The sequence below is a fragment of the Xenopus laevis genome, chromosome 4L (assembly GCF_017654675.1).
Source record: "Xenopus laevis strain J_2021 chromosome 4L, Xenopus_laevis_v10.1, whole genome shotgun sequence".
Taxonomy (NCBI): domain Eukaryota; kingdom Metazoa; phylum Chordata; class Amphibia; order Anura; family Pipidae; genus Xenopus; species Xenopus laevis.
The window spans coordinates 59,204,858-59,217,329 of record NC_054377.1 but is presented as its reverse complement, the minus strand read 5'-3'; the positions used below and the strand labels follow the sequence as shown (position 1 = coordinate 59,217,329).

At 42.4% G+C, this 12,472-nt stretch overlaps 1 protein-coding gene across 2 annotated transcripts in view; it reads left to right on the top strand.

The window, feature by feature from the left end:
* Positions 1–418: 418 nt before the first annotated feature.
* gse1.L (Gse1 coiled-coil protein L homeolog) overlaps positions 419–12,472 on the top strand; it is a 296,035-nt gene continuing 283,981 nt past the window's right edge. Inside the window, exon 1 of one of the 2 annotated variants that reach the window (XM_018257972.2) lies at positions 419–2,449. In XM_018257972.2, coding sequence (XP_018113461.1) covers positions 641–2,449 — 1,809 coding nt within the window. In that variant the 5' untranslated portion in view covers positions 419–640. The remainder of the gene's footprint in view (positions 2,450–12,472) is intronic. The other variant, XM_018257973.2, reaches the window with a different exon arrangement.

Genomic DNA, 12,472 nt, shown 5'->3' with positions numbered 1-12,472 from the left:
ATATTTTTTGTGGCCCCAATTTTTTTACTTGTAAGGGGGGACCCTGGTGTCAATGTTTTTTTTTTAAAACTTATAAGGGGGCCCTGACCATCAATGGCTTTTTATAACTTGTGTGGTGGGGGGGTTACTTTTTTTTAGCGCTGATGTCTGTGTGGTCTTTTAACTGTGATGTGGAGTGGGCGGGGTCTGGGCGGGGCTTGGGCACCAGGGTGGGTGGGGCCCGGGTAGGTGGGGCCCCTAAAATGTTGTTGTACGGCCTGTGATGGCCCCGTGATTTCTGATTGCCGGCATGTCTGTCAGGCAGGAGTTGCAGTTTAACTACAGCAGCTGGAGGGAGGAGTCTATGACGGATGTACTATCCCCCGCGCTGCGGCACCGGAGGGGTTACAGATGGAGCCAGGCCATGTGCTCTGCCAGGGGGCGGTGCTGGGGGCTGATCCCATGTTGTGCGCAGCCCACAGCGGATTTACACATTCTGGGGAACTGAGTGTCAGAAGCCCAAGTGGGGGGCGGGTCGCTATCTATCCGGGTCAGCTCACTGTCCCCTGTCGCCCTTTGGGAACTTTGCGCAAACTCCGCCTGGCTTTGGATTTGTGAGGGGAATCCGCCGCCCCGAGTGGCATGAGACTGACACAGGGACATGAGTGATACCGGAGCCGTGGCGATGTCCCGCAAGCAACGATTGATGGCAGCTTTGGAGGAAGATGAACGTGCGACGACGCCCGGAACGGAGGAGCAGCCGGGAGTACTGGTGTATTGCTTTATCTGTGGAGGAGGGGTGCCCAGGGGGCGAGAGGTGAGGTTGCCCGTCCGGTGTCCTGCCCGGGAAGGTTGCGCCTTTTTCCCGTTTCTTCAGCAGCAGGAGCCGGCGCCCGGTGCCGAGCCGCTGAGCCCGGGGGGGTGCGTCCGAGTGTGTGCCGTGTGCCAGCGCTTCTTGGCCGCTCAGTGGGACGCGTTCGAGCGCAGCCGGACACCGCTGGAGAAGCGCATGTATTGGCTCAAGCGGCCCTACCAGTGCGGCGGGGACGGAGCGCGCAGTAACCCCAGGGACTGGAACCCCAACTACGACTCCGACCTCTCTGACCTGTCCGACAATGATCTCAGCGAGCCCGAGGAGAGCGGGGAAGCCCGGCCGGAACCCACCCAGGGAAACCGGAGACCGTGGGCTGTAGCCACTGTACCTAGTTTGGCACCTCCACACTGCGCCCCCTGCCGGGGGTCCCCTAATGACAGAGCTAGGCGAATGGGAGCAGAGATTGAGCAGAGCCACGGGAGAGAGAACGGACACCTCTCTGGAATGTGTTATATTTGCGGGGGGCACAGCGCCGGGCACACTATACACGTACAGAAACAAGAGCACACGCCCCAAACGCCCTTCTTCCCTTTCCTTTGGCTCCACACCCCTCCTGCCGGTGCGCAGCCCATTACACCTGGGGGCAGTGCCCGTGCCTGTAGCCGCTGCTTTTCCTCCCTTATGCAGCAGTGGCAGAGCTTTGACATGGCCAATGTGCCCGTGTTACAGCGACTGTATGTGGTGCCTCTTCATGCCAACAGCACCCCAGAAAAAGCAGCGCCTCAGAGAGCAGCCGAATCCCACCCGAGTGCACCAGCCCTGTGCTACCTGTGCGGGGAGGACTGTGCCAACCACGTGAAACTGGTACAATCCAGGATAACAAATGGCAATGCCAAAACAAGTATGCATTTTCCTTTCCTTAGCCAGCTGCCCTGCCCACCTAGTGCCAGGGGGGTGAACCAGCAAGGAGAGGCACAAAGTTGCAGAAAATGCTATGGAGTATTGGAAGACATATGGTCTATCTATAGGGCATCCCAGAACGAGGAGCTCATCAATTCTGCACAAAGCTTCTTGGCAAGGTACCATCAGGTGTTCAACTCTTTAGATCCTGGAACTTCAGCTGAGTCTCATAACAGTAGGCCAGAAGCCATAAGTGGGCATATATCTATATGTTATGTATGTGGGGCAGAGCCGGGGCCAGGTCTGGAGTATCAAGTTAGCATAAACCCACCCAGTAGGTATGGAGACAAGGAGCCCTTCTTTCCTTTCTTAACAGTCTACCCTCCTGCCCCTAGAGCCAAGCCTGCTGACTCTACTGGCCTTGTTTCCACCTGTGGTCTTTGCTACCATGACCTTCTCGGGCAGTGGTTTCAGCAGGAGATGAAGTCACAACAACCTAGCAGCCCGTGGTCAAGACAATATCAAGTGGAGACATTTGTCTGCTTCTTTTGTAGACAGGAGAAAAAGAGAATGCTGGGATTAAAGGCTATTCAGGTAGCTAGGTTGCCTGTCTTTTTACATGCTCCAAGGATGGCCAACACTTTATTGGTGGATGATGGAAAACAACTTCTTATTGGAGCTTGTATTGAATGCAGACCCCTGGCATTAGCAGGCATCAGTACAACACAAAGCGGGGCCATGGTACCAAGTCAGAAGGTAAGACGCTCTCTATTGATCATAAGCTATATCCATTCATTTTATTGACAGGCTGAAAAGGACACATGAAGTATAGATGTGTAAGAGTTACAGGAAAGTAGAGAAATCCTTCTGAAAGATAGGCGTCACTGAAAATGGGGGGGTGCAAATTGATTTTTCATGGTACTTAGGAGTTGTGCTTTTTCATGGTAAATAACCTGTGGGAATAAGTGAAAGAATATTGTAAGATGACTTACTGTATAAGCAAAATGTGTTTCTGGTTCATTTTCACTGGGTTAAGGTAGTGCCATCTAATGAATGAAGCTGCTGTAGGCCCTAACTCCAACCGATATTTAAATTGACCACCTGTTGGTAGCGATGAAAGTTTTATGTTTGAGAAAACCGCCTATCATTTATTTAGCAGTAGAAGCTTCTAACAAATCAGGGTTGTGGTGTAGGTACATAAATCCTTTGACTCCGACTCCTCAGTTTATGGTACCTCCTACTCCAATGTCGACTCCTCTGTTTTTAAAAGAACAGTAACGTCAAAACCCGAAAGTGTATCAAAGTAATTAAATATAATATGCTATTGCTCTGCACTGGTAAAAACAGTGTGTTTGCTGCAGAAAGACTACTATAGTTTATATAAACTAGCTGCTGTGTAGCCATGGGGGCAGCCATTCAACCTGCTAAAAAAACGAAAAAAGGCACAGGTTACATTGCAGATAGCATAAAACACCATTGTACTGAACATGGCTTATCTGTTATGTGAAATGTAACCTGTGTCTTTTTTCCAACAGATTGAATGGCTGCCCTCATGGCTATACAGCAGCTTGTTTATATAAACTATAGTAGTCTTTCTGAAGATTTTACCAGTACATGCTTACAGTATAATATATAGTGAATAAAGTACACCCTCTTGTAAAATATAAGGATATAAGTTACCGAGGAGTTTCATGACCATATAAAAACACGAGGCAGAAGGCCTGGTGTTCTTATACAGGTCATGGAACTCCGAGGTAACTACTATTATCCTCATATTTTGTAACTGGGGGTACTTTATTTATTTATAATACACAAATTTCAGTGAGTCATGTGACAGAAATGACACCAGAACTCATCGTTTATAAGGATATCATTTAAAAGATATTCTTAGCTTTTGTGTATTATAAGGAAATAATTTACAGGATATGCATGGTTCTTGAGTATTATAAGGTAATTACTTTAAAACGCTTTTATTTGTTGGTGTTATTGTTGCTAATGTATTTTCCTTGTTGATTACAAGAAGTTAAGTACACAACATACAAGGTATTTTATCACTGCCAAAGCTCAAAAATATAAACCATATCCTTTGGCAATAATAAAAAAAAAATCAAAGTTAAACTTCATAAACCAAACACAATTGAAAAGCCTAAAACAATATATATTATATATTTATTGAACCTGGCATATAGCTGTTGAATATCTGTTAAATACAATCCAAACTTAACTAAAGTTATTAAAAACAGAATTGTGTTGCCATATCCTCCTTCACAGAAGCTCTTACATCTGATTTGATTATTTTTAGTGCTTGTATTTAAAGTTATTAGAAGTCCGAATCAGCATTTTTGCCAACTCCAACTCCAGATACCCAAAATTACTCACAACTCCACAGCTCTGTAACAAATACATCCTAACACATTTGCTTGAATCAGTGTTGTGCAGTGCCAAGGATGCACCCAAGTAGACACTTTGAAGAAAAGAAAGTGACCTTTGTAGCTTTATTTTGAGCCTCTATTGAAGCGTTATAGCATACATAAGTTTCATTCAACTCATAGTACAGGCAGTTGGAGCTAATAAATCACACAGTGAAATTTGTTTGTAGAAGCATTGATCTAGTAAAGACCACCTTGGTTAGCAAGACGAGAACTGTCAAGTGACATTAGAAGAATGTAAAGATTACTGCTGTTCATTGTTTATGGGCACCATGCTGGATTTACAGTATGTGTGCAGCAGTAGAATGGCCATTGGCTTGTACTATTGATAGATCACCATTTTAGTGACAGTTCTCTTAAAATAGGTGTAGATGTACAATGAAAAGCCATTATCATAATCATTGGTTTCCCCGCAGGGGTGTATGGGGACTTTATAAAAATGTGTTTGAATATAACACTGATCCCTTTCATATATGAGAGATTCAGTTTCATATTTACCATTCATTTAAGCAGGGGTAGTGCTCACAGTCTGTTATTCAGGAAAGCGTCTGCCTGCATGTCAGGCTGTGTGAGAACATCTTTGAGATAGCTATACTCATGAGCCATGAATCAAGCGCTGTGGTGCCAAACTGTCCAGAGGCCGCAGGACTTTTCAATAATTTAATCTTCCACTCTCTAGCGAGCAGCATTGGAATAAACTAAAGAGGATGCTTAGGCTAGTACATATGGACTCTTAGAAAATGCAATATGAATTGAATATGATACTACATATAAGCTGACATTTGACTTTTTATCCTCAAAAAGCTGACAGTATTTAAAGGGTATACCTCCCAACATGAGTTCAATAAATATGGCTTGTGCTGAACATACTTTTTGGCAGATGTTTGGGTCTTGTGCGCTAGATACTATTATACAACTACAACATATGTTGTGACTGTTTTGTTAGGCATTATGCAGGAGCATTATCCAAGCTCTGGTAATCTAATTATCACCAAACTAGCACTGAAGTGCCCATCTTAAGGTGGGTGATATCGGGCTGATCCGGTAGGCCCAACAATTTGATCACAACGATGGAGATACAGGCAATGTCCAGTAGTAACTGGCCAGAACTGAATTTTGCAGGATGCCATTATTTAGCATAGTATTTAGATTCCCTGGATGTGAATGTGCAGGTGTACCCCAAGCTCTGACGTCCGATAACAACCACAATCTGCAGTGCGAATAAATACACAGTAATGCAATCACCCTATACAATATAATTTTGCAAACGAATATAAAAGTGCAAGCATACATCCAGCTTTCCATGGAACACGTCATCACAAATGAACTTAGGGGCCAAATTTCTTAAAAGAAACAGAAAACTTGCTGCAGCAATGATAGCGATGATGTCATGTAGCCAAGTGAGACTGGGATTCTGAATTGCGGGGCTTTCTTGGTAACATCCGGCCTTCCAAATGTGCAATGAGTTCCCAGCTGCCATGAAGCTGTGCACTGAATATCCATGCCGTGTGTGGGATTTCCCCCCAGATGCAGAGTTCTAACTAGCTTGTGATGGGAATGTTTTGATAGAATACAAAGAGAAATGTCCGTCATCATTATTAATAGAATAGGAGGAACAGCTTACAAGTTTGAGCAGCTGTTGGAAAAGAGAGCTGCAGATCTGCCTGCTTCTATAGAATTTCCCTGGAATTAGAAATTGGCACTGTACGAATTGAGTATGGCTTCATTCAGTACAGACAGCTGCAGGCCTCTGTGTTGCCTTTTGTGTAATACTTTAGTTTGATCTAACATGATAACTGCTAGTGAAATATTTAAATGGTATGCATTTAGTTCACAAAGTCACAAGTTTATATGGCATTATGTGGACTAATCAGATGGATATTTGCTAGTAAATTAAACTGCATTCTATACACCTTAAAGTTAGTGCTACACACCCGCAGTTTGTGAATCGACCCCTGTGCTCCTAAAAGCTTTTTGATATGTCTGCACACAGAGCAATTGTATTAACCCACAGAGTGGATTTTGGAGCCAAAATTCAAGCTTGAGGGAAATCCTCTCTGTGTGACTGCATGGCTCCGGGCAGATTCCAAGCCTAGGACAAGGCTTTGAATCCTCTGCTTGCTGCATTAGCCTAAGGTTGTGGGCACACTGTGCCAGATTGCACTATTGAGTATTCTGCCATCCAATTAATATCTTGCTGGTGCACATTCCTTTTGCATTTTCCTGCCATTACACAGATCATTGCATGTAAAGTGTTTTACATACAGCAATCCCCATTCTTCTGGATTAATAAGTATTCGCAGGTGCTTTTTCACCTGTGGGAGAGGCGATTATCTGCGGGCAACATTGCAACTGCAAGCTCTAAGGGGAGTTACCTGATTTCTTTAATTTCCTGTTATTTGATCTGTATGAAAGCATTTAGCATCTAGTTTCATGCCTTTATATTGTCACAGGACTATTAAAAAAATGCCCCTCTTTGAACACTGCCATTTCTTAAAATTTTTCTCCATTTCTAGCACCGAATAAAGTCCATCTTCTGTCTTTTTGTTATTGGTTTGGTCATTGTTTATTCCCTTTAAAGCTGGGCACGGTTCCCACTCAGTTGTCATTTTGACCTCAGTCTCAGAATAGAGCTTGGCATGTGCCAGGGAAGAAAGGCAGCAGCCAAGCGTTCACAGCTTGACTGAGTCCCCTGAATGAATGTCAGACAGTGACAGTTAGTTAATTCAGGTGACTGATTAAAAATATGATGCTGAAGATGTGATCTCTTGTGTTGCCACCATTTCTAATAGGCTAACACTCTCATAACAGGATGGTAAATCAGTAAATTCTATCTTCAGATTAACACTTGATAGCGGAAACTCCTAAACATTGCTTAGTTCGTTTATACTGCTCAGAAATGGCTAAAACTACTACAGAATTGGAAAGTGTCATCAGTCAGGGTGATTCCCTCCCACTGTATTTTGGATGATGACACAGGGTGAAACATCTGTTTCAAGCTTTGCACCCTCTGGTTTGTAGTCCCTCCACCTGTTGGCAGAACATGACACATCTGCATTAAGCACATGTTTTCACTACTAATTACAGTTGAAATGAATTATAATTAAAATCAAAACCATTACTATGCAGGACTTGACTGCTATAACACAGAGAGTAGCTCTCAATCTGCCTACTCAGACAGTCACCTGCCAAAAATAAATAGAAGAAGCCATAATTATAGGGCATATATTTCCCTTTAAGAATTTCTGCGTTTCTGTGTCTTGAATATTCAGAGCTGTCAATGGATTTTCGGGAATTTTTACCACTCCCACTTTCCCCCCCCTTCTGTTTATTCTGTGATGTGACTGTGCATAAGCCACAATCAGATCAGCCCAATATCGTCCACCTCAAGGTGGGCGTATTGGGGAGAGATCCGTATGGCCAGCTTTAAGGTGGCCATACACAGGCAAATTATAGCTGCCGATATCGTTCCTTTAGACAGATTCGGCAGCTTATCTGCGCATGTGTGGGGGCTCCCGACAGGTTCTCCCGATCAATATCAGGCCAAAAATCGGCCAGATATCGATCGGTCAAGTTTGATTTTTTTTTTTCCATCCAGGACCGCATCGGCTAGTTGATGTGGTCCTGCAACCCATCGGAGCCCATTCGTAGTATTGTAATCCGATTGTTCGGCCCCATCCGATATTGCCTAGCCGTTAGTGGGCATATCGGGTTAAGATCCGCTCGTTTGGCAAGGTCGCCAAACGAGCGAATCTTATAGTGTATGGCCATGCACAGCCAGATCCATCAGTTGGTCAGGCCTACCATTTGGGCCCCATACATTGGCAGACAAGCCTGAAGGGGCCAAATGGCAAATTTAAATCTGCCTGTGTACGGACACCTATAGATAATGCCCTTGACACTTGCTCCCATTGATCTGAGCATTGGGAAGAAGTACAGCAACCAAGTGGTTCATTGTAACACAATGGAGGTTTATGCAAACAATGCATGCTATGCACTCTGCCCCATGCATTTATACTTATCTGGGCTAAAACAACTTCTCTGCACCACTTGCCCAAAACAAACATAAACATTATAACATATACAGCATTTTGATTGATGCTACTTGGAGCAGTGTTCAAAGACAACTACCTGTCACAGATTATTTTGCATGCGCTGGCATTTTGGAATCACCTCCTGGAGTTTGACTGCTCTGCATCCACTGCTTACTGCATTTGTAAAAGATATTACTGCATTTGTAAAAGATAATTGTACTACAGGGTACCCCGTGTTAAGAGTTTAGCTAAACTCTGTATGCGACTTAAGGTGCTACCAACTCATGCCTTCGTTGGGTCCCGTTATTAATCTGGCAGTGATGTTGGAATTTGCATGTACCTAGGCTATTTTCAATTTTTCATATGACCCAGAAAAATAAGTACAGTTTGCTTAAATATTTGTTTATTTGAAGGGAAGCAGTTTACCCCCCCCCCCCCGATTCTGGTATGGGTGCATACTGAGCAGAGATGATTTTTACAGGAAACCCAATCCTTGAACTGTTAGCAGTAGATTTGTGCGTGTGAGCCCAAAATTATTGTTTTTAGCCAACACAAAATGTGTTTGAACTAAAAATGTCATCTTTGCATTTTGCAAGTCTTAAACCAACCAGAGATTCAGACTTTTATAACTACCACATGGAATCCAGTTTTCAATATAGGAATTACTAAAGGCAATGCCTGTGACCAGGCCCGGATTTCCTTCTTTGGCGCCCCTAGGCAGCCAGGTCCTAGCGACTGCCCCTTTCACGTGCACCCATTCTGCCCTCCTACGAGTACGTGTAACTCTGCCAAATTGATGGGGCTACCCAGTGCTTCCTAGAATGCGGCTGGGCAGCATGTCGCCCCTCAAAATTTTGCCGCCCTATGCCCGGGCCTCTCCACACATCTGGGCTTGCCTTCGACATTGTACATGATTTTCACATAGTTAAAGGAAAACTATACTTCCAAAATGAATACTTGAGCACCAAATAGTTTATATCAAATTAAGTGGCATATTAAAAATCTTATCAAACTGGAATATATATTTAAGTAAATTTTACCCTTTTACATCTCCTGCCTAGAACCACCATTTCATTATGGTCTGTGTGCTGTCTCAGAAATAACCTGACCAGAAATACTACAATTCTAGAACTGTGTTTGTTAATTGGCTCATGTGACCTAACAAGCATTGTTTGTTTGGTATGTTTGTGTGCACCGTTAATCATAGGATCCCAGGGGACTGCCCTTATTTTTTTTAAAATGGCAGTTTTTTTATTTAGGATTACCCAAAGGCACATACAACTAAAAATGAAAATTATTATTATGAAAATGGTTTATTTACATGAAGCAGGGGTTTTACATATGAGCTGTTTAATGCAATATATTTTTATAGAAACCTACATTGTTTTCCTTTAATAATCCACTCAGACCTCTTTATACAGCAAAGAAGGAAGGAATCATGCCGTTTGCTTATTTGAGCAGAGACAGATACCATTCATTCTGATACATGTGAGTCTGAGGTTAGGAAAGGATCGTGTTCAGTGCTGGCGGCTGGCACCTATCAGCACTGGCTTTCTGCTCACTGATGTCAGGCTTTCATTCACTGCCTTCCAAGACTCTGTCTGCGCACATCTGGGCCAGCACTGGCAGTAACAGCTAGTTCTAGCTGTTTGTTTTGGCTCTATCCAGTCGGCCTCTATGTGTCTGGATGCTGCAAAGGGTCTTTAGTGTTCTGTTCACTAAACTGTGTTTTATCACTTAATCCCAACTCTTTAAGTTCCTTGCAAAATTAGATTCAGTTAGGTTATTCTGAGACTATGATATTAATAACACTCCGTTATCCTTTTACTAAAGTGCGATAAATGGTGATGACTTGCGCTGGAAAAACTGAAATACTGAACCGTGATCATTGCGGATTATGAGTGAATTAATTGATAATAATATAATGTGAAAAAAAATATATATAACAATTGTTAACAATAAATTACATTAAGTTACAATTAATAATAAATTCATAAATTGCTTATGATAAAATTTTATACCCTATCCATTGATGTGTTAATTTACAGTGGCATCAAATTTTTTTGTTAACGATATATAGCAGATTATGCAGTTGGCCAAATGTACACAATTGTGTGAGTAACAAGTAAATGACACATTTGATACATCTCACTTTAGTAAATAAGTGAGCTAGGTTTATTTTTGGGCAAAAAAAAATGTGCAGCATGAACGGAAATGAGTTATAGACAATTTCTATTTTCCTCTTATTAACAGACATCTGAGGGCCGGATTTATCATTGCTCCATAAATTTTACCGCGTGGTAACAATACAACTTTAATAAGCCTTTTAGATTTAACAATTGTATTTTCTGTACTGGAACAATGTGATTTACATTTAGGAGCAAGAATTGAGACAGGTGACGTTGCTTAGTGCTGCTGCTGCTGCTGAGTAGCTTTCTAAGAATGCATTGATTGATCCAAGCAATAGGGCGGCATCCACTTGTGCAATAAATCGAAAGAATGGAAAGAAATATAAATGATCATACCTTCATTTAGATAAAACATACAGGAATGCTTGGGACCTGGATTTTTCTGGATAAGGGAAGTTTCCATAATTTGGATCACCAACCCTTAAATCTACCTTATGCTCCTTGTGTGCCATACACTGCCTGTGCGAGATGAGCATGGGGGGGGGGGGTTGTTCTGGGGGGTTGGTAGCATTTGAAAATAGTTGTTAAGGGGTCCCTAAGGTGTATTGGTGCTACCACCATTAATGTAGATATGGTCTTAAAAGTTCTTGTGATAACATGGGTGTGGTTTAAAGCAGTTAGTGACCAACATTCGCTTCCATTATTGTCCCTCCACCACACAGGCCAGAAAAATTCCAGCCCTAGGTACCATAGAGGTCCCTATTTAAGTGATACTGACACTAAAAAACTACTTTTTTAAATATGAATGTACATTAAAAGTTACCTATAGGTCATGTTGATTTTTTGTTTTTTGCTGAGAGGTTTGTTTTTGTAAGTGATTGTTAGTTGAAGTTCCTAAACCTGACTGTTTTGTCAACCTGACTGTCCCATCTCAGCCTGTTAGTGAAAGTTTCTAATGCTGACAGGCTCCTGCTGCACAAATATGGCAGTCCCCTCATACAGGAACATGGGGCATCAGACAGGTAATCTAAAAGCATTGGGCAAATACTTTATGGCAAAGTAATAAGTTGCTTTCAAAGGCAATATTGTGATAGATGTAAAAAAGAGTTTAATTTCTGGTGTCGGTATATATTTAATAAGAGTAGCCATTGGTACCATAGAGCAGGTGAAAGTCATAAAAGATATTAGGCAAAAGTAAAACATTGTATTGCCCTGCTGCATGTATTGGGCATGTAAAGGTTTGGTAAATGCAGGTTTGGATAGGGTGCAGGTTTCGGTGTCAGGTCTGGTTGAGCATTTTGTTTTACGTCTTACAAAATAGGCCTTTCCATCTTTCTTACTACTTTGTTCCTGTCCTTTGATGATGTCACTTCTGAGTTTTTGAAGGTGGGGAGCAGCTGTTGTGGGTGAGCAGGTCTAGATTGCCCACCCGCTATAATAGAATGTCTTATTCTTAGCAATTTTAACAATTGGTCTTTATTTTATTTTTTTTATAGTTTTCTTAAAATATTTCTCTTTCTCATCTGCTGGGAAAGGAAGCAAGATGGCCAACATATGCACTAGTGATGTGTGGGTTGACCATTGCTGGTTAGGGTTGGATGCGGGTCAAACTGGGGAAGTACACTCCTCTATGACTGCAGAAGAGTCTGTGCCTTGGAACTAGAGGAAGAGCAAAGAAGTATCATACAGAGTGATATGACATGGGTATGGGCCAGGTGTTGGTCCTACAACGGCAAATTTTGTGGGTATGGGTTGAGTTTTTCCTGACCTGCACATTACTAAAATGCACCTCTATGCGTCTCTTGGTGCTGTGGAGGTAACATATAAGTTATGAGAATTTTGCAGTTTGGGATTAGGACAACAGGGCCTGTGCTCTGGTGCTGAAGGGGAATGTTTGTGAAGTGGGGTTTACTTCCACTTTGATATTATATACAGTATATAATTAGCACTTTTGATCTACACAAGTGAAGGGAAGTTTTTTTTTTTGGAATTTGTAGAGCTGAGGATTAAAAATGTATGCTTTTCAATTTAACATTTTGAATACCCCACATTTGTGACTTCTCCTTTTGATTAACGTGATCTGCCGGCTATACATATATTGAGTTACAGAATCTAGTGTTAAATTCTGTAAACTGCAACTCTAGCCTTTTTGACCCCCACCCATCTATGTGAGACCAGGCTATGAAT